Source organism: Phaenicophaeus curvirostris, chromosome 1 (genome assembly GCF_032191515.1).
Source record: "Phaenicophaeus curvirostris isolate KB17595 chromosome 1, BPBGC_Pcur_1.0, whole genome shotgun sequence".
NCBI lineage: Eukaryota > Metazoa > Chordata > Aves > Cuculiformes > Cuculidae > Phaenicophaeus > Phaenicophaeus curvirostris.
Genome location: NC_091392.1, coordinates 39,039,302 through 39,062,482, shown reverse-complemented (window position 1 = coordinate 39,062,482; position 23,181 = coordinate 39,039,302). Strand labels below are relative to the sequence as shown.

General features: G+C 39.4%; 1 protein-coding gene across 4 annotated transcripts in view; it reads left to right on the top strand.

Moving 5' to 3' along the window:
- Nucleotides 1-23,181, top strand: part of VEZT (vezatin, adherens junctions transmembrane protein) — a 62,823-nt gene that overhangs the window by 25,813 nt on the left and 13,829 nt on the right. For 2 of the 4 annotated variants that reach the window (XM_069853294.1, XM_069853312.1), the window contains exons 4-7: nt 3,747-3,922; nt 5,675-5,950; nt 11,287-11,424; nt 20,147-20,294. In XM_069853294.1, coding sequence (XP_069709395.1) covers nt 3,747-3,922; nt 5,675-5,950; nt 11,287-11,424; nt 20,147-20,294 — 738 coding nt within the window. Of the gene's footprint in view, nt 1-3,746; nt 3,923-5,674; nt 5,951-11,274; nt 11,425-20,146; nt 20,295-23,181 lie in introns of all 4 variants that reach the window. The other 2 variants (XM_069853285.1, XM_069853303.1) reach the window with 1 other exon arrangement.

Here is a 23,181-nt window from a genome sequence, read left to right as displayed (position 1 = left end):
GAGGGCTGAAGGCTCGGCAGCTCAGCTGAAGTGCATTTACACCAATGCACGCAGCATGGGAAATAAGAAGGAAGAGCTGGAAGCTGTCGTAGGGCAAGGGGCCTATGATGTTGTTGCCATCACGGAAACGTGGTGGGACGACTCATATAACTGGAGTACGACTATGGTGGGGTATAAGCTTTTCAGGCAGGACAGGAAGGGTAGGAGAGGAGGTGGGGTAGCCCTCTTTGTAAGGGAGGACTTGGACATCACTGAGATGGATTGTGGAGATGAGGAGGTTGAGTGCCTGTGGGTCAAAATCAGAGGAGCCCACCAGAAGGTAGATTTTGTGATGGGAGTCTGTTACAGACCACCCAACCAAGGAGAAGCAGCTGATGAGCTCTTCTATAAACAGCTGGGGTTAATCTCTAGATCGATGCCTCTCGTTCTGGTGGGAGACTTCAATCTGCCTGATATCTGCTGGGTGTACAACACAGCAGAAAGGAAGCAGTCTAGGAGGTTCCTGGAGTGCGTGGGAGATAACTTCCTTGCACAGTTGGTGAATGAACCAACCAGGGAAGGTGCCCTCCTGGACCTCCTGTTGGTGAACAGAGAAGGCCTTGTAGGGGATGTGGCGGTAGGTGGACGCCTAGGACTAAGCGACCATGAGATTATAAAATTTTCTGTTCTAGGTGAAGTGAAGAGAGTGGTTAGCAAGACGGTAACATTAAATTTCCAGAGGGCAGACTTTGATCTCTTCAGCAGGCTGGTTGGTGAAGTCTCATGGGAGACAGTACTCAAGGGCAAGGGAGCCCAGGAGGGCTGGGAGCTCTTCAAAGGGGTGGTCCTAGCAGCTCAGGAGAAAGCCATCCCCGTGGTCCGGAAAAAAAGCCGGCAGGGGAGAAAGCCAGCTTGGTTGAATAGAGAGATCTTGAGGGATATCAAGAAGAAAAGAAATGTTTATGGCCTCTGGAAGAAGGGACAGGCCTCTTGGGTGGACTACAGGAGGGAAGTGAGATTGTGTAGGGAAAAAATCAGAAGGGCTAAGGCTCAGCTAGAAATTGGATTGGCCAAGTCAGTGAAAGATAACAAAAAATCTTTCTACAAATATATAAATAATAAAAGGCGGACTAGGGAGACCATACAGTCCCTATTGGACACAGAAGGGACAACAGTAACAGGGGATGAGGAAAAGGCTGAGGTACTTAATGCCTTCTTTGCCTCAGTCTTTAGTCGTAAGGAGGGTCGTTCCGCCTGTGTACAAACCCAGGAGCTAGAGGAGCAAAATGAGGCTCCCATGATCCAAGAGGAGGTGGTCAGAGCCTTGCTAGCCCGACTGGACAGTCACAAGTCTATGGGGCCGGACGGGATTCACCCTAGGGTACTGAAGGAGCTGGCGGATGTGCTGGCCAAACCCCTTTCCATCATCTTCCAACAGTCCTGGAAGACTGGGGAAGTCCCACTGGACTGGAGGCTGGCTGATGTTGTGCCCATCTACAAAAAGGGCCGCAGGGAGGACCCAGGAAACTACAGGCCTGTCAGTCTGACCTCAGTGCCAGGGAAAGTCATGGAACAGGTGATCTTGAGTGCTATCATGAAGCACATGCAAGAGAACCGGGTGATCAGGCCCAGTCAACATGGGTTCACAAAAGGCAGGTCTTGCCAGACTAACCTGATCGCCTTCTATGACAAAGTGACCCGGCTACTGGATGAGGGAAAGGCTGTGGATGTGGTCTTCCTGGACTTCAGCAAAGCCTTTGACACAGTTTCTCACAGCGTTCTGCTTGAGAAACTGTCAGCCTCTGGGCTGGACAGGCGCACACTCTCCTGGGTGGAAAACTGGTTGGATGGCCGGGCCCAGAGAGTGGTGGGAAATGGTGTGAAATCCAGCTGGAGGCCAGTGACAAGTGGGGTTCCCCAGGGCTCAGTGCTGGGTCCAGCCCTGTTCAATGTCTTCATCAATGACCTGGATGAAGGCATCGAATGCACCCTTAGCAAGTTTGCGGATGACACTAAGCTGGGTGGAAGTGTCGATCTGCTGGAGGGTCGGGAGGCTCTGCAAAGGGATCTGAACAGGCTGGACCGCTGGGCAGAGTCCAATGGCATGAGGTTTAACAAGGCAAATGCCGGGTCCTGCACTTGGGGCACAACAACCCTATGCAGTGCTACAGACTGGGAGAAGTCTGTCTAGAAAGCTGCCTGGAGGAGAGGGACCTGGGGGTGTTGGTTGACAGCCGACTGAATATGAGCCAGCAGTGTGCCCAGGTGGCCAAGAAGGCCAATGGCATCTTGGCTTGTATCAGAAACGGCGTGACCAGCAGGTCCAGGGAGGTTATCCTCCCTCTGTACTCGGCACTGGTGAGACCGCTCCTCGAATACTGTGTTCAGTTCTGGGCCCCTCACCACAAGAAGGATGTTGAGGCTCTGGAGAGAGTACAGAGAAGAGCAACAAAGCTGGTGAAAGGGCTGGAGAACAGGCCTTATGAGGAGCGGCTGAGAGAGCTGGGGTTGTTTAGCCTGGAGAAGAGGAGGCTGAGGGGTGACCTCATTGCTCTCTACAACTACCTGAAAGGACGTTGTAGAGAGGAGGGTGCTGGCCTCTTCTCCCAAGTGACAGGGGACAGGACAAGAGGGAATGGCCTCAAGCTCCGACAGGGGAGGTTTAGGCTAGACGTTAGGAAAAAATTCTTTACAGAAAGGGTCATTGGGCACTGGAACAGGCTGCCCAGGGAGGTGGTTGAGTCACCTTCCCTGGAGGTGTTTAAGGCACGGGTGGACGAGGTGCTGAGGGATATGGTTTAGTGTTTGGTAGGAACGGTTGGACTCGGTGATCCGGTGGGTCTCTTCCAACCTGGTTATTCTGTGATTCTGTGATTCTGTGATTCTGTGAAAACATGTTTCTCCTGCATGCTGCAGTAGGGTACTGAAGTAACTCAGGATGCATTGGAGGAGGGCAGTTTCCTCTAGCACACAGTCATGAAACAAACATTTTCCATTAGAGGCAGAATGCAAGTCATCATGAGTGAAATCACTGTATGGAATTAAACTTTTGATTGGCTCTCTTGTGGCTGCATAAGTACAGTTGCATTCTATCTGTGACAGAACAAAACAGATTTTGTGCTATGAAATGTCAAACTTCTTTTAACAACTTCTATTAGCGGGTTTTACAGAAAGATTCTCCTTCCCTCCTGTAATCTCACTAGATGCGAAGATGCTCGTGTTCTGTGTTTGTTGGGGTTTATTATGACATTCTTGAAGTGGTTTGTAATTATAGTTTGGTTCAGTATGCAAACTAAAATTTCAGGGGGCTTCTCTAGTGAATATATTTATCTTCAAGATCTGTGTATTTGTCTTGAAGAACTATAGCCCTAGGGAAAAAAAAGGTAGCAAATACTTTTACTGTTTGCTGTTCTATTAATGATCTTCTAATAGATAATAGTCCCCCTCTGGTTCTTGCGCAAATATGTTGGCATAATCTGTGGCATGTTTCCAGGTATTGTTACTATCTAGGTCAGATCACAAAGTCAGTCCGATGCATCCTGCAAGTCTGAACTGTTAGGAAATGTGAGTTTTTGAAGTTAAGCAATTTTAATAAAAATGAAGAAGCTACTTATGATTTATCTGAAACATTCCAGTAGTCTTTGGGAACAGATTGCTGTCAGTGAAGTGTAGAATGCCTGGGTGTTTTCCTTATTCTGCAACTTAATTTTAAGAATTTGCATATTCTTTATTAATGCCTGTTTTTTCTCCTGCCCATTCGTGGTAAGGATGTTGGATTTCGGTTTGACACGCTCCGTACCATCCTGCAACAGGAAGTTCTGCTACAGGAGGATGTGGAACTGATTGAGTTCCTTGACCCCAGTATCCTGTCTGCAGGGCAGTGTAAGCAACAGGAAAATGGACAGCTTCCAACGCTACGCTCCCTAGCAACTCCTAATATTTGGTATTGTACAGAGAGTATCTCCCACTGTATTCACTGAGAAACAAGCAAAAAATATGTTGTGTGTTAACTACGTTTTCTTCAGGTCTTTGAGTCTTTCGTTCACTAATCCCCACATGTTTGTAAACACATGTTTTTTTCCCTTTGGGCATTTTATTGAAAGAGTGAGTTTTAAACTGAGATACCTACATGAACAGATACTTCCTAACCCTAATATATGCTGTAAGGAAGAACTAACATGTTTGATTAATTTATGAACTTCTAAAGAAGAATTAATTTAGAAAATGTAATTTTTTGGAAACATTAGAGTGTGCTAGGGTTGTTTGGCCAAAATGGAGAAAATTAAAGTGGGATGGAACAGTGTTACAATAAGTAGAAGGTAGATAAGAAGGTAGTGATCAGTTATCATTTATTCTGTTCAGAAAAGGGAGAGATATGAGGAAAAATAATGCAATACATTTGCCAATGATTCAGATTGAACTTAGGCAAAATCTTTTGAATTCTGAAGATACTTAGCTACCTGGGTGGGTTATGGGGTCTCCAGCTCCTTCTTCAGTCTGTCCATGATGATCTAGAATAACCAGAAACTGAAAATGGACAAAGTGAGCTCTTAAATACCTTCTAGACTTTTTGTTGTAAGTAGTTCTTCGTGTGTGTGCATTTTTTTTTATTAAATGTACCAAGGAGGTTATAGACTTCATGTCTGCCCATTTTAAAGTTAATTACATAGCTGGAATATTTTAACCCTGGATCTTTGTTGAAACCTTCCAGTAGCCCTGAAGACTTAACAGTTGTAAAGCTTGTAGAAAACCAAGCCAAGATATGTCTTATTTTAGAAATGGGAAAATACTTCTTGTGAGTACTTCCAAAACTAAATACAAGATACACAGATTTAAGAGGTGAAGAAGGCAAATATTTTTCTTTCAGGAAATTCTGAAAAAAGTTGTCATGTACCTTGACGCCCATATCCAATCCATGAAGGCCATGTCCCATCCATCTCCATGAGACTGTCATAATTTTACAAAACCACAACTATTAGACTACATATGAATCACTGTATTTTCTAGCAGTTATGTATTTTTATTGAATTTTTCTGTATGAAAATAACAGCTTTATGAAGTTTTTGAAATGTCCTTGAGAAACAGCTGAACTGAGATACCAGTAACTCTCTTCTTTAAGGATTTTTGAAAGCTGCCGAATTATTTAAAACTATTATTCAAGCCATCTTTATAAAAACATGTTAAAAAATAGTGATGTGTTTGTGTCCAAGTTAAATGAGTCAGAATCTGGAAACAATAAAGCTGGCATTACTTGAGGGTTTTGTTACCAAAAGAAACATGCCCTTCCCTACTGTACTCTTGAACCTGGAAGTACAGCTATTCCAGTTCCTACCCACCCTGGCTCATAATGCTGAGTAGTCAGGATTTTTTCTTTTTCTATTTTCTTTTCTTTTTTTTTTTCCAAGTTATATGTGTAAGAGAAGTTGACCTTTCAAAGGCATACATTATCCTTTTACTCGTGCCATAAAAAAGCCAAATAATGTTTCCTTAGAGTATACAGACCATGTAATATCATGTACACATACATCTAAATCTGCCACTAGGAGTAGTTTTTGGTGTTTACAGCTCCCTTCAGGACCTACATTAAAGCCCTGTAATAAGACGACCTAATCTCAAATGTAACCAAAAGCTTCGTGATTTTCCCACTTGTTTGACCTCAGGAATTTGTGGTTGATGATACTTTCTCCATTTGCAGGGACGTCTCTCTGTTGCTTGCCTTTGTAAGTGCGCTGCTTATACTTCCTTCGTGGTGGAAGGAATCGTCGTGGCAGCTGTGGGGACTTGTTCTGCTTGTCTATGCAGTCTTTCGAGTGTGGGGCACATGGAAGACAGCCAAGCTGCAAATGTCCCTGCGAAGCTACTGTATCCAGCTGGAAGAAACAGTGGCAAATAGCCGAGCTTTTACTAATCTTGTGAGGAAAGCTCTACGACTCATTCAAGAGACTGAAGTAATTTCCAGAGGATTTACCCTGTGAGTCTGCATTTCATTTTATTTAATAGAGACCCATTCAAGCCATATGTCTTCTAAAATTGTCTTGTTACAGTCTTCCATAACAAGTGGAATTACTGAAAACCATAATACTTAAAACTTTTCATTTACATAAAATAGTATAATTACCATTCATACTAGAAGTATGAATTCTAACAACTCAGTGTTAAGCCCCTGTAGCATAAAGAATTAAGTTTCACTACGCTTGTATGCCTTTGAAATCTCCTGCTTTGGAATGAAATACATGAAGAAATGGATTTTGAACCAATTTACTTAATGATTTTGAGAAGTCATTTAGAGGATTGTTTGTTTGAGGGGGTTTTGTATCTTATTATTATGCAAATAAATGGACCTGACTTGCAGATAATCATTCATATTTTTGAAAACATGATGACAAGAAAACCATTTTATTTAATAAGTAACAGTCTGAAGAGATGAGAATGTAGTAATGAGCAAAGACCATCAAAGATCATTTCCCACCTCAAATAAAGTTTACATTGCCCTTTTTTTCTTGCATACAGTTGCTGAGATGTTTTGATTCTCAAGTTATTTACTGCTGGATTTACCTCCGATCGGCTTAAGGGATATGGAAATGTTCCTGGTTATTTAGCTCTTGTAGTTATTTGGTAACTTTTGCTTATTTGCCGTGTGAGAGGACATTAGAGTATGTTCAGTGCATGCAATGATCCCAAAGCCAACAGACCCGCTTCTGTGCACTCTTATTGCCATCTGTGCTTTTGCCTTGCAACAGCCTATGGTTAGATATGTACCTGTGCCTAGGGTTAAAGGAGGTAGGAAACACTGACAGCTAAAATCCAGTTGACTTCTTTCTAATAACAATAAAAAAATCCCTTGTGTGGGCCAAGAAAATGTTTGTGCCAGACCAACTATTCTGCACTCAGGTACATGTTTTTACATGCAATCTTGAAACTGTAGACTTAACATTTTGAATTAATTTTCTAGCTTGAGATACCTTCTGTGTGCTTCGTTGAAGAAATGTTGCATTCTCCCTTTGGAATGCGTAAGCGTGTCTTCAGTCTGCCTAGCTATGTGGTTTGTTTTGGTCTGTTTTTTCGCTGAGGAAGCATATAGTTAAGCAATAAACAGCCTTATCTTTGTGAACGGGTTCTTAAAAGAAATTATTGTTAGGGCTTGTCCAAATTACAGATGAGAAAAACATTTGGATTTTTTCCTAGGTTTAAGCAAATGAACTTGTGGTCAATGTCTAAATTGCTGGTGCCTTGTTCTTTTACTATGTGTCTTAGATAACAGATTAACAAAAAACAGATTAGTCTTTAAGCTGATGCTTGGTCTAATAGCCTCTTTACTTAAAACTTTGGCAAGCTTTTCAAAAGACTTGAGAGTATGGATGGAGTGATAGAAATCTGGCTGTTCCAACATCCTCATTGGAACAACTGTCCAGTACGAGGAAGTCAGTGCTGTATAGAACCATAGAATCATCTTAAAGATCATCTAGTTCCAACTCCCCTGCCATGGGCAGGGACATCCCACTAGATCAAGTTACCCAAGGTAACCTGATAGGTAGGTTTTGGGTTGGTTTATACTGAAGGAAGTTGCAACTCCAGTGTGTCCTTTTTTGCATCTGCATGTGCAAGAAATGTTTCTGCATGGGACACCATGGAATTCATCACTTCACATGTAATCCGAAAAACTAGCCACCTCTTTTTTTCTTCCAGAAATTTGCTAAAATAAACCTTAGCAGAACAAGGTTTAGTATGTTCTCCTGTAGTAACCTTGTCAAAGTCTTGTTCAGAAAGAGTTATGTGGCAATAGAAGTGGTTGCACCTGAAAAGTTAATGAGTGTCTTGTTGTGTCATTTTACATCCTTGAAGGGATGGGATTTCAACCAGGTAGCACAGCATGCTGTTCAGTGATATGTTTACTGCTGTTTTAATATACTGCAAGATGAGCATGGGTTGGTTTGTGCATTAACCATGTTGTGAATGGAAAGGTGCTGAAGCTGACATTTAAATAGGACTGAGTTCAGATTTTGGCTAGCTATACTTAGCTAAACTCTGATATGGCAAGCCCAGGTCTGCAGCTTTGACCTGAAGTTTGTTGTGTTCCACTTCTCTTTTTGTCTCCCCGTTGCGCCATCCATTGCTCTGTTCTCACAGGCTGATTTATGTATGCTTTATAATATCTATGGTTTTGCTTTATTCTATGCTATTTGTCCCTTGCTAACGATATTTGACTGTCTCAGTAAATGTTAGATTATTCTTGATGAGGTTTTGGTCAGTTCCCCACTGGTTCACTGGTTTTCTACTGTGTGGTAGTGACTGCTATATGTTTAACCAGTTCAGACATTGTTTTGCCTTCATTCCCCTCCCACCCAAAAAGAAACCCACGACAGCTACTTAGAAAAGGAACTAAGGGCCCTGTCAAGCCTCTCTTACATTAGCTGCTCTCAAAAGCAACTGGATATTCTGATTTCAGAGTGGCCTTCAGAAGTGTTTAACGCTGCTGTTGGCATTTCAGGTATGTCTGCATGCTACAAGCTTTGTGACGCAGAGATGTGCCAAGACCTCACCAGGGCAATTTGGATTACAGAAATTGTGTAGCTGAGGTAGGGCAGTGCTCCACTCGGGCAGAATGGCAGTGTTCCTGTCTAATTGCTTCATTTGCAATTAGCCAAATGAAACCTGATTACAGGTTGCAGCTGGAATTTCCACTGGGTAATGAAAGTATGTCCATTGTCTTGCACATTATAGAATGAAAGCTGTAGGAATAGATAATGAGAGGCTGCAGCAATAAGCAGCAAGTTGTTATTTCCTTGTCTGTCACTGAAATAATTAGCTTTTCTCCAAAATTATCCCTTTTTACTGTATTTTAAATTAGAATCAAACTCTACAAACACATATTGGTGTTTATTAATGTTTATTAAGGTTTTTATTACTGTACCTGTATGAGTTTGTTAAAAGTTGAGAGCCCATTTAAAATCTGGGTTGTGAGATAATGGAGAAATAAGTCACTCTTCTTTAGAAGTAAAATATTTGGAGCAGTAGGAAAGAGGAAATTCACCCTTAACCTTTCTTTCTTCTTGCTGTTTGTGACTGATACACAAAGCTGATAACATTTTGTAAGTCCAATTGAAAAATGTAGAAGATAAATGGAACATTAAGAATTTAGGGATATGGAATGTCTGGCACATAGACATTTAAGCAAATTATACTAATTTAAAATTACAGGAATAAAGAAGAATTATTTTATAAAAAACACTGAAACAAGTCATCCCAGAAGGAAAGCAAATAGCTTTACTGAATACTGGCAGTACATGCTGTGCAGGAGCTGTGCTATATTTCTTCTTTATTGGAGCTGGAAATGGTTACCTCGCTGTAGCAGAAATAGATCTTTTTCTCTCTTTATGGTAGAAGAATTTTATGCCTTTTCTTTGAGCCTGCTTCTGACAGTTCACCAAGGGCTTGAGTCTACAAACTGATGTGAGAGTTTATCCATAAGCATTTCCAGTTGTTACCTTCAAAATCTAGGAAAACATTAGAGACTGGCATGTACTACATTACATGCTGTGTTCTCTAGTGAAATGTATGGCAAGCCTAGCATTTTAAATTTAAATTTAGAAATTGAAATTAACACAGTTTGGTTTTATTTTATATGAGTTTTAAAGTACTTTATGGGTTGTTATGTAAACCATTTTAATGTCAGTCATATAATTTAATGTGATATGCAATTATTTTAATATGGTATTCTACTTAGCGTATTCAGTCTGTTGTATTGGATGTGAATCTCCCTGTGTTAACTGCGTTTAACATACTGCTATGTGTCCAGCCTTGCTTACTTTATAGGCTGCATTGCTTTTTGCATTTGACAGTGGAGGTGGTGAGCTATTTCCCCTCCCAATCAATGTGCAGCACAGTCTGGCTGGGCATATGCAGTAGAACTGATACTTTTCTAGCAGGGTCAGGTCTGCTGGTTTAGTCAGTGGGCTAAAAAATAGTTACCAGTGCAGCAACCACCCCAATCTTGCCAGGCACGCTGTGTGCTTTTCCTTTTCAAGTGCGTTCTGACCTGAAATCGGCTCCTCAGTGTGCCCTGGGAAAGGTGGGAGCAGAAGCAGGCTCCCACTACCCAAAAAGTTCATTGCAATTCATTGTCCTGTTGTCTGCACTGTGTCCATTCCTGAGCTGATTCCAGTAAAAGCAATCCCAGCAAGTGGAATGGATGAACTGTCCACCTAGGCTGTTTTCAGTGTCTTATTCATAGATTTGGCGTCAGACTGTATATGAATAGATATAACTGAAAATTAATCTTTTTTTCTTTCCTTTTCTACAGTTTAATGTTACACAGACGTGTTTAATGTTCACAATTCAGTTTCTTTCCAGATGAGACAGTTTCTTACAGTTCTAAAGCCATTCTGAAGCACATTGTCATAGGATCATAGCATGGTTTGGGTTGGAAGGGACATTAAAGATCATCCAGTTCCAACACCCCTGCCATGGGCAGGAACACCTTCCACTAGGTCAGGCTGCTCAAAGCTTTGTCCAGCCTGGTCATGAACACCTCCAGGGATGGGGCATCCACAACTTCTCTGGGCAACCTGTTCCAGTTTTTTAGTAGGCAAATGGCACATTTCCTTTTAAATGATGTATTCATGTGGACACCAAAATATATTTTCAAATATGATAGCTTAGTTGCATACATTTTATGTGTTTTCCTGTCAGATTCCCACAAACAGCTGTCATTCATTGCCTGACTGATAAAAATCTGGGTCACCACTCAAATAATATTTCTGTTGAAGAAATAGGAAGATTCTGCATGAAGAAGGTTGAAAGAATATAGTGCTTTGCGCAAAAAAGCACTATAGTTGTGCACTGTAGTCGCGCTTATTTTCTGAAAAAAAACAACAAACCGCATTCAAAGAACAAATTTGCATATGAAGAGGTATATGTTGAATATCTGTATGTTAAAACATCCAAAGCTTAGAGTGGTGTTGCTATAGTTTTGTAGCAGAGGTAATGTTATGACCTGTCTACTCTTAGTGTATCATTTTGGAAAACTCTGGTAAAAACAAACACCCTTAGGAGTTTTACCATGGCTCAGATAAGAACAGAATCAAGCTGTCTGGTGAGGAATCCTGGCTACTTATCTAAAATCTTGATTAAATATATCATTGACGTGATTGGGGCTGGGGGGGGTGGAATTGTGCTCTCATAGTTACTGAGTGGTTTGAAAAAGTTTTCTAAGTAATAGAATACAAAATCTGATGTACTGTCTTTTAAAAATACTTTAGGACATCTGTACAGTTGTATCACATTTTACTTTTCAAGTTTGCTTGACAGGGTCAGTGCCGCTTGCCCATTTAATAAAGCTGGACAGCATCCTAGTCAGCATCTCATTGGTCTCCGGAAAGCTGTGTATCGATCTGTCAGAGCCAACTTTCGAGCTTCAAGACTGGCTACTCTATACATGCTGAAAAAATATCCTTTTTGTAAAAACCCTTGTGTTCAAATATTCCATGTTACCTACCTGTAATTGGGGCAGTGTTTAGGGTTGGCATGTCTAGAAACATATACTATGTAATTGCATGTCTAAACAAGATAAAGGAAAGATAGTATAGTAAATTGGTTTCAAACAGTCTTAAAATTTTTGTGGTTTTGTGCACTGTGCAATGTGAGGTATGATTCTTTGCACAGAAAACTTTGTCCCAGTTGCTCATACCCACACTTTTGGTATAAGTACTGAGAACTCATATCGGATCCCTTCAGGATTTTGTTTTATAATTCCTCTGAGCCACCTTTTCTTTTTCCTTTGCACCAAAATACCCTCTTGTCTGAACAGGATGGCCTTTCACTTGACAGCCCCACGTTCAAAGGTAAGTTGGTTTCCTGTTTCAGACAAGCTGCGTGAAACTCCTGATTACACTAATTAGTAAAAAGGCACATTTAAGAGCAAGGAGTTTCTACTCTGATTCAAAGCAGAACACTCTGTTTAGATTCCATTTTGTGAAGTGCCACCTGTATTTTTTCAGCGAATTGTTTATTTCCTTTAATGGCATTAGCATTTCAAGGGTTTTGCCTATTTGTATTGTACTATGTAGATAATAACAATGTCTTCATCTTGTGTTATAGCAAAAAATAAAACATATATTCCTGATGTGAAGAAAAACATGCAAGGAAACAAAAGCTGGTAGTAATACGAGTGTTGAAAATCTGATGTGACTTGTTTTGTCTTCCTGGAACCATAATATTTGACTAATATAACTTGCCTGGAAAGTGGATGGGTGTTTCGAGTGATGACACATACAAACACAGAGGCACACACAAATCTACAGGTTCATGCATTCGCTTTGAAGGAAATGAGTATTTGTTTGCAAAATAATCACTTGTGTAGGGATAGGCATCCTCATTCTGGGCTCAAGACTTCATTCTTAGCTCTGAGGAATAAGGTGCATTTGCTGTGTAAAGAAAGAAGATAATGCTTTGACTGGTCCAGACATGTTCGTAAGAGCAACTAATAACCTCACCTGGAAATAATCAAGAATTGGTTCTAAGGAAATGGGTAGAGATCTGAAAATGGGATCAGTTAACATGGCCTTCCCAAATAAGTCCAGCAGTGGTTATGAAGGGTATATAAATTCTTGCTGTGGCTGGGGATATTAGAGGTGCAAGGGATACTGGTGTGTATTAGACTGTCCACTATTTTTGTAACCACTAAATTGAAGGAATGGATTTTAAACTAAGGAACTGGAGAGAAGAAAGTCTTTTGTTTACATGGGATTATTTGACATTTAAATCTGTCTTTGGAAGATATTTAGGATGAAAGTTCCATTGTACCAAATTATCACACAGATATCACAGCAATAAGGGCCAGCAGAATGAAATGGCCAAAAATGTATTGAAGTTGCATGTGTATAGGTTCTTGACAAAGGGAAAGAGAAACATTGTCTTTGTGCAGAGTGCAGTGGCAAAAACAGTGGCAGCATGTGAGCTGAGATGCAAGCTAGGTCAGCTCTGCAGTGCGTGGAAACTAAAAGTAAGGAATTTAAATGTAAGGAAGGTGAGTGAAAGATTCCTTCTCCCCACCAGGATAGTTAAGAGCAGCTTTAAGGTATTTCCAAGTTGCCTTAGTTTGAATTTTTTCCCTCATATCATGAATGCCTGAAAATGTTACATATACTATTTGGACATTGATGGCAAGGAGCATCTTTCAGACAGGTTCCAATGCCTTGTGCAGTTAAATAGTACTTGTATGATGGAGGGGCCAAAGATTCCTTCATGTCAAAAGCATTCACAGCTGCGACTTGTGACAACTTTAATGCCCTTATCCGTCATCAGATTATTAGCTCAAATCTGGCCTACAGCAAGGAGAAAGAGAAACTGGAGAGACTGAACAGAGGAATGAGGTGATAAATTGAAGGAAAGGAATGTTGATAAGTTAAAGGAAGGGAACTTCCAGCCAGAGTCATGAAATGAGATCTCAATTCTGACTTTTACAGTTCTTTTTAGTAAGCTCTTCTTTGCACAAAATCAGATTTTCTCTACTTTAACTCCTCTATCTGAGAATAAACTAATGAATTGCTATTTGAAATTTGCTTTTTCTGAGCATTATGAGAGACTTGAATCCAGTAGCACTAATAGTGATTTACGCTGCCCACATCAAACCAAAATGCTTTAATTAGAGAAAAAGATAGTAGAGAAACATTCCAAATATTTAAAATTACAAATGACATTAATGTTAGAAATGACATTAAATAGCAAAATCTATGTTCCCTGGTTAGTCATAATACTGTCTAAATAAGCATTATTGTTTTACTGGATATCGCTCTGTATTTTTGTAGCAGAGACGATGTATCTCTTTATTTACACAAGTGAAAAACTTTAGTATTTTTGCTTAGAACAATTTTCAGTAGGAATTTAGTATGTGAATCAACTCCTAGTCTCAAGGGCAACAAACCTTGGATCTTCCCATCTAATACACTGAGGATCAAAGCTTAGTTTCATTTTAACTGATCCTTCTTTCGGGACATTTTTCTCTCTGAAGAATAAGGAAGTAATAATTTCTTAAGAGTGTGAGCAAATACATAGGACGGGCGCTGCTTTGAACTGCGGAGTATGCGTTTCGTGGGAACATTTACATGCATGTATAAATAGGGAATGAACTTCCACATTACAGTTTGCTTTCCTTGGTTGGCAGCATTCATTTGGTACTGCTAGCTGGGCTTGATGCCTGTCATTCAACAAAACTCGTGAGCTGTTGATTCCAGAGGTTGTTTCTGTATGATGTCTGGTGATCAAAATAAGGTCCTAGTCTGTGACTGGGTCTCCTGAATGGTATAGTGGGTACACAGGGGTGATAATGTGAAGTATGCCCTGCTTTCCTTCATCCTTGTGTTTTTTATTTTTATAATAAACCTAGAGATCCGAGACTGAAATTCATAATGCAGCAAAGTTAATTGTTGCCTTAATGGTACAGGAAACGTCTTGAACCAAGACATGTCTATTATTATATATAATAGTTAAAGTAATATAGAAAATGGTATTAAATTAACTAACATAGTAAAAGGTATACTTTGATTTAAGTTAACCTTCCATTTAAAATATTGTTCTGTATTGAGAACTAAATAGAAATATCTGTAGCTGAACTATTCTTCCAGCTTACTATGTCAGAATATCCCTTACAAAATGAATTTGCAATAAGATCAATTTACTTGTTTATGGCTTAATAAGGGATGATAATTTTATCTGTGCTGCATTTATATGTACTTAACACAATCAGCTAAACATCCTCTTACAGGAACTGTTTCCTAAGACAGATTGCATGTATGTAATGTTTAGTCAAAAATGTTCAGATATAAGCAAAAATCTATTTCAATGGGGTATTTTTATTCCAGAGAAAGTAATTTCGGTGAATGGTGCTGTACAGGCATAGGTTTAGGCTAAATTCTGCTGTGAATTTTCATGCTTAAATTGTTTTAAATCTAGACCTTTAAAACTGTTCAGTAAAGTTGAGAAATGTTCTATCTTAAAAACATTTATGAATTTGTATTGCATTTTGTCAACAAATGCAAACTACAGAGCTTATTGTTGCTTTATTTTATACTGCCTTGAGAGGGTTTTTTGTTAGTAATCTTAAGTACGTTGCTAAACATATACATTAATGTATTTGATTCTTTCTGAGATAAGCATGAAATTCATATTTTGAATCAGTAAGACTAATCCTGCTGGAAGCCAAAGAGAAGCTGCTTTGAACTTAGCTATTTGGTCTATGTGTACCTTCAAGAGAAACAAGGAAGAAATGTACTTGAAGGGCTGAGCTGGTAACTGTTGGGCTGTCTTAAAAACTGAGCAACCTAAGTATTAATCTTAATCATAGACATAAATGAGTGACTAAGTAAAAAAAAAAATAGTAAATACACCTTAAATGTTAAGGGATATATTGATCTATGCTAATCCATGCTAATCCATTAAAAGTAGATGATCTAACCATCAGTATTATTTCTCCCACCAAAATATCTGCAGGAAATTAGGCTTTTCTCATAATGTAGATCTCAAATGTGTTAGAAAGAAATCTGTCTGGTGAACCTGTTATAAAGAATTAAAAATCTTAATTTACATTTTTTTTATGGCAATACAGATGAATGTTGTCATCGCTCACTTCAATAAGGCTAGGCGTTCAGCAATATTTGCTTGCTGCTAGTGTGCTCCTTTGTAGCTAGGCAGCTGCTTCAGCAAGTAGAACAAATTAGTGCTGCCCTAATTATAATTTGTTCCCATGTAAAACAGAAAAAATGCACAATTATACTTTGCCTAACACCAGATATCTGTATCAAATTTCTTGGACCAGTAACATTTCATGAGATGGAAAGTCATATTCCTTACATTTAATGTGAAATGACAGTCAGGTGCTCACAGAAATAATTCCACATTTTCTCCTGCTGTTCTTACTCTGATTTGTTTGTGTCAAGAAGAGTCCATTGCTCAGCCTCATAGAAGGACAAGCAAAGGGGAGAAAAGAAACGAATATTTTTCTTATGATCTGATACAGCAGGATACAAGGGCTGAAAGCTTAAGCTAGAAATTAGACATTTTGGGTTAGATATTTACAGGATATTGTGCAGACCAGTCACATCTAGCTCAACAGATTTCTGCACTATACCCCATCAAATTCTGTAACAAGTAAATAATTCAGTCAGCGTTCTAGTTGCCTAATATTTTATACTTAAGAGCCTCATGGATTGATCATCACAGGATTCTATGATTTATTCACTGATTTAATGGTATTCTAGCTGGATGGAGGAAATTTTGTAGCTTATGTTAGTGGATGATGTTAATAATCTAGCTGCTGCAAGATGGTGTGATACTCCATTTCCATTGAGCTGTATTGATAGCCAGGACCTGGGGGTTGGAACATATGAACTTAAGCAGCATTAGTTTTGTTGCAACATGTCATTCTCTGATGGCAAGGCACGAACAGACGTGAAAGGCATGAACAGACGTGACATAGCAGTATTTAAAATGGAATGATATCTTACCTCATAAAGGTGGAATGCATGTAAAATACATTCTGCATCTTTGAGATGTACTGAGCTCAGGGAAACTATCAAATTTCCTCTAGTAATTTTTTTTTCCTTCTGCTCTAAAAATGTAGTTATTGCATCATGAAATGTTAGAAGAATACATAACTTTAAACTTGGCAAAGAGAAAGCTCACACAAGAAAACAGTAAACTAAACAAAAAGCAGTACCCTCTTTGGGTCATAAAAGTCCAAATGAGAAATCAGGGTTGCTGGAAGGTCTAACTAAAGGTGCTTTTAGTGTGATGAGGAAAGATGGGAATGAGCTCTTTTTCAGGGACTGTAGTGATAGGATGAGGGGTAACGGTTTTAAGCTGAAAGAATGAAGGTTTAGATTAGATATTAGGAAGAAATGTTTTACTGCAAGGGCAGTGAAGCACTGAAACTGGTTGCCCAGAGAAGTTGGGTGGATGCCCCACCCTTGGAGGTGTTCAAGCCCAGCTTGGATGAGCAGCCTGGTCTGGTGGGAGGTGTCCCTGGCTATGGCAGGGGGATGGGTACTGGCTGGGCTTTAAGGTCCCTTCCAACTCAAACCATTCTATGATTCTGTGATTCTTTGCTGTCCAGCCGGTTCATCACCAGCTTTGTTCATCCCATCCTGGCTTTTGAGCAGGTGAGAATTATAAAAGAGCAGCTTGGATTTCTCAGGGGTATTTATTGTGAGGCCTTCCTGTTAGATCTTTAGATGGGAATGTGCTTTAAAGAGCAAGCTGCTAATACTAAGTTGTTAAATACAGAGGCGCATTACTGTTCTTGCTTTTCTGTAGGTAAATAAAACTGGTCTTCTGGCAGAGATTAGATATTCACTGTACAGATATTTTATTATGGATGGGACAGTTTATTATTAAATAGCTTTGCCTCTTCTTCCAAGCTAATAAGGAATGTAAGTTAAACAGATGATAAAAGTGTTTTCATGGAGACATAGAAAAATTTAACCAATGGAGGCTTTAACAGAAAACATTAGCTTTAAAAACACTTGCATTTTTGAACAAAGCACATGGAGGAGATGTGCTTGTGTATATGATCTATGTGTTTAAACTTTCTAAAGGCGTACTCCTTAGGAAGCTAATAGAGGCATGCGGTCAATTCTCTTTTTTATCTAACACAGAATTGGGAATGGAAGGGCTACAAAAGAGGAGGGCAAGGCAGGACACGCGGGAGTCCACTGGGAATACCTAGCTAAGACATAACATAGATAAGAGCCCCTTTTGTCAAACTACACATTCCCTGGAATTTTTTTTTAGCATGACTTAGAAATTCATGTGTCCAAACTGCTTCTTATGGTGTTCATGCTGTTGGAAATGTCTTATTGTGGGAAAAGAGTGACAAGGAATATAATTAGCTCCGAGATAACTGGTCCTGAAGGGTTTTGACCTAACTTTTCAATCCCTGATGGTGTTACCATGTTCATTCCATGTGCTCCATCTGCTGGGCATGCTATCAGGTTAATTTAGAATAGACACCACATTTATGTGAGGCAGCAGCTGGTGGCAACGTGTTGTGTTTCAGAGTGCTTTGCATTGCAGGTTTTTGTCTGCATTCGTACTTTTGGAGAACCCTTACTAGGCTCCTTTCTTCCTGAGCCTGGGAGAAATTAAGGAGAAATATAGTTATTTGATTAGAGCCTGGGCATCCAGTGTTGCTGTTTCTTTATTTTATGCAGTGTTCTTTGACTCAAGTGGTAAAAATTTTCTTGGGTAAATCACTGTTACAAGTTCAATCCTGTGAGAACTTAGCAGGTGGAAAATTTAGGAGCGAAGGTGGGTGGAACTTGTAACTTCGTCAGAAAACACAGCAGTTGGACAGGAGACAGGTGCTTTTGATCAGCTTTATGTGCCCCAAGACATTAGATTGGTCAGTTTGTAAATCAAAACATTGAAGGGGAAAATATTTCTATTTATATATATTTATATATTTCTGTAGAACAAAAGTGCTTATGACCATAACTTTGTAAGCAAAGTTTCTTGTCTTCCTAGAATCACAGAATGGTTTGGGTTGGAAGGGACCTTAAGGATCACCTAGTTCTGTCATGGGCAGGGACAAATTCCACTCGATGAGGTTGCTCAAAGCTTCATGCAGCCTGGCCTTGAACTCCTCCAAGGGATGCCTCTCCGGGCAACCTGTTCTAGTGTGTTCCACCACTTTCACTGTAAAAAATTTCTTCCTAATATCTAACCTAAATCTCCCCACTTTCAGCCTTTAATCATTACCTCTTGTCCTATGGTTGCACTCCCTGATAAAGAGCCCTTCCTCAGCTTTCTTGTTTCCCTTTGAGCACTGAAAGGCTGCTGTAAGTTCTCCATAGAGCCTTCTCTTTTCTAGGCTAAACAAGCCCAACTCTCAACCTGCCCTCATATGGGAAGTGATTCAGCCCTCCGATCATCGTTTTGTGATTGGTTAACAATTCAGAATGTGCAGAAATCTTGAACTGTTCCTCTCCCCACTTCTCCAGCATAAGGGTAGCTTAAATTAGTGCTATCTTAAAATAAATTCTGCCTAGTCTGTGAATTATTTTTATCTGTCTTCTGATATCAGTTATATTGTACTTGCTTCCTACTTTTTCAGCGTTTCTGGGACTGGTAATGTACATTTTCATACTCAGAATTTAAATGTGCTGAGTAGTGTTGGTAGATAACAGTTTGCCACTGTTTCTGCCAAGACCATGGAGTCTTTACCGCAATATAATCAATAAAATGGTGTGACAGTCTGGGAGCTACTGTTCTTTACAGTACTATCTGAAAAGTCAAAGAGCAGTTATTGCACAGATCTCTGAGTGGTCGCTCCACAGACAGAACTCACAGGGAATTCACATCATCCCAAGTTTGGTCTATAACATAGGCTACCTCTGAAACTTAAAATTGCACAATTGTTCTCCTCTTAACCTCTGTTAAATATATAATTTCTGGCTTAAGATTGACATGAGCTACTTCTTGCAAACTTAATCATAGAATGCTTTGGGTTGGAAGGGACCTCGAAGGTCATCCAGTTCCAACCCCCCTGCCATGAGCAGGGACACCTTCCACCAGAGCAGGTTGCTCATAGCCTCATCCAACCTGGCCTTGAACGCTTCCAGGGGTGGGGTATCCATGACTTCTCTGGCAACCTGTTCCTGTGCCTCACCACCCTCAGAGTAAAAAATGCCTTCCTAATAGGCATAATAAGCTATATCTTCTTTTTCAGCTTAAAACTGTTCCCCTCATCCTGTCACTGCACTCCCTGATAAAACTTCCCAGCTTTCCCAGAGGTCCCCTTCAAATACTGGAAAGCTGCTGTAAGGTCTCCCTGGTCTCTCTTATCTTTACTATTTAAAGGTAAAATATTTTCCTCACTCGAAAGGGATACAAGGATTTCTCGTAAGTCTGCTTTGTTTCTTTTTATGTGTTTGTATTTAGATGAGGGTGTTTTGTCAACGTCTTCTCTCTCATCCTTCTAAAAGGCTTTAAAACTTGTGCTCTGAAAAAACACAGCAAAACATTTGCTTAAACAGGATTCAGGTGGATGTCGGTGGAATGTATGTGCTTTCATACAAATTGCCAGAAATAAGAAACCTTATTAGGTGTATTTTTTTCCTTTTCTGTGTATTTAATGCAAAAGTTGCTTTGTTAACCACCTTAACTCCAGCTAAACCTACCCTCTAAACTCAGAGAGTGACAACGTGACCAGCTACATCTGCGTGGTCCCCTTTAAGGAGCTGGGTCTGGGACTGAGTGAAGAGCAGGTCTCTGAAGAAGAGGCACATAACCTAACTGATGGCTTCAGCTTGCCTGCACTCAAGGTAATCTCTCCTAGAAGGACATACACATCCTGGTGAAAATGTCTTTCAGTTGTCGTGAAGCCCTATGTCTTGTACAAACCAGCCAATAGTAATGCAGTCACCTGAGGGGGAGATGTAGTCAGTATCATATCATGTGTTTCTACATTTATTGGCATTTAGGTGATTTCTTTTTGCATATAGTTGCAGAGAAGTCACACAATGCAGCATTAGGGTTTTTTCCGCAAATCATGGGAATTCAAGTCAGTGTTTTATAATCGGCTTGATCAATCTCCTTCTGAAACGTGATTTTTTGCTCTCTGATTTCACTTGATCCCAACTGAATAAAACAATTTCCAGGTTTGTAGTTACATCTTTTTTAGCTAATCTTGTCTTTTTCAGCTAATCTCTTACTTGAATGAAAAGAGGACATCTGAAGATATAAATTAGTTGTAATTACCAAAGGGAATAGCTGCATTTAATTACATGGAGGAGTGGAAATCATAAGCTTGGACCCCTGCTGACATGAAAAAGTGTGGTCCTTTGATCTTTGAAAAGCATTTAACCGAACAGAATGACAAGCATATAATGGCCTTTTTATCTAGTTTGGTTTGAGATATTATGTATTTTTAATTTGCATGAGTAAATGTTTGCTGTTGGAAAGATCTAATTTGAATGCAAGCCTTCTACACTCTAATGGTTCTCTACTGAGTCAGTTCCCTTTTAATTTTATTTTGAATGGAAAATTCCATTATTGTGTGACTTCTGTGTTTTTACAGGGTTGGCTTTTGTTGCATTTTATTCACTTAATTCCTAGACCTTGACTACATTTGTTCTAACAGTAAATGTTACCAGTAATAGTAGTTGCTAAGCTTTGAGGGTTTGTGTAATTAGTTGCAAGCTAAGAGCTACATCATATGTAAGTTTTTGGGACTTTTTTTTCTTGTCTTTTCATTAGCTGAAGTTCTAATTGCAACCATGCAAGCCCACTTACTTACCCACTTCTTTTTAAGCACAAGAAGCCAGTCAGAGTTGCCCAGGCTTGTAAGCTAAATCTTTGTTTACCTACAATTTACAATAATTTCACTGAAATCTGATTTAGTTAGACTGGTTGGGATGCTTTCTGGGTAAAGCTAAGCTCACAACTACTAAATCTCAGTTTACCTTAACTGGTAACAGATGGTAATGTGGGCTGTGTGTGGTGTAGTTGAACCAAGCTAAAGGAACATAAATCAATCCTAAGCAGATTCCTGCTTAGATAACAAAATAGATATACTTCGATATTCTTGGGACATACTTGTGTTGTGAACCCTGGCTTTATGTGCAGTCCTCTTCAGGGTTTGTGTTTTTTTTTTTAATTTGAGAGATCTTGCAGTTATTTTAAAATGCAGGTAGAACACATGTATCCAGATCTAGTTAATATATTAATTTTCATTCAAGCTCTGTCTTGACCATATGACAAATACAGCCTGTGTGTTTTGGATACCCTGTCCTTGAACTAAACCGCTTTAAAGAGTGAAAATTTTTGGTTCGAAATTAAATACTAATCCAAGCTGAAGAGAGCCAGTTGGATGCTTTGGGTGAAGTTTAAATACCAGTATAAATCATCAAAAGTCATTAGCAGAACAAGCTGTTTGCAACCCTTAATAGATTCAGAATTTCTTTTTCTCTCATCATTGCGCCTTGTTTCAGGTAGGTTTTGGATTGTTATTATCTGTTCTTCAAGTTCACTGCTTTCATGTGCTACTTTTTCACTGCTTTTGTCTTATGTCTGGTGGAACGGATTGGTTTTCTTTTGTGGTTATTGTAGCGTGAGCTTTTAGCTTTCTGTCCAGGATGCCACACCCTAAGGGACACTTGGGTGATTATTGCCCGTTTGTTTGTTTTTTATTTTAGCACCCAGCCAAATCACTCTCTTGCACACGTTCCCCAAATTAATTTATTAGCATTCTGTGTTCTTGCTTCTCATAGCCATCTTTTTTAAATTGAGAATAGTTTTTCTTTTTTGGAATATTTTATAAGTTTGCATCCGAGTATTTTTTATATACCCTTGGGTATATTGCACCACGTCTGTCTGAAGTAATTTAATTTTTTGTGTTAATATTTTTAATATCTTGGTCTTGACTGTTTGCACGTTGGAAAAAAATGTTACTTGTCCTTAGTAGCATGAGTACGATGATGTAAATATATTGTTATAAATCCTATAGTTCCAAAAGGTCAGAATAAGTAAATTGTTAGCTTTATTCTGTAGCTGAGGAGGGCAGAAAAATGCATTATGAATAATTACTTTGTCTTTCTCACTCTGGAATACTTGAGAATAGATTTCAGACTACACTTCATACTCACCTGCAGTTGATTCTTTTTATAAGGACTAATATTGCAGAGAAAAGTGCCATAACCTTTCCTTTTCATTTTAGAAATATAAGATACTTCAGTTCTGTCATGATCTACTGAGCCAACAGTCTTCTTTACACTAAGAAAACAGTTCTTTTCATTTCATTGAAAGTGGAAGTTCTTGAGAAATCGAAATTGTGGGTTTCCTTGCTCTGAGATGGACTGACCTCTTTTGTACCCTGTGTAACATTGTCAATTGATTCATTTCTTTCAAGTCTTTCCTCCTTTGTGGCATTGGTGAAGTTTCTTACTTCAGCTGAAAAGAATTGTCAGCAGTTCAGCTTTTTTTCAGATGTGGAGTGTTTTTTGTTGAAGTACAGGACAATTAACTTGTGTTTCAAGTTGAGTGTGAGGCAGTATGGTAGTTAGTAGATTGCAGAAATGATAGCTTGGTGTTATAAAGGAAAAAATGCCTTTGCTGCCACTGGAATTTTGGCAGCCCTTTATGAGCTGTAGGGTATGTGGAGATTATAACAAATAATGAGATTTCCTGATGAGAATATGAGGTTTTAGGCTT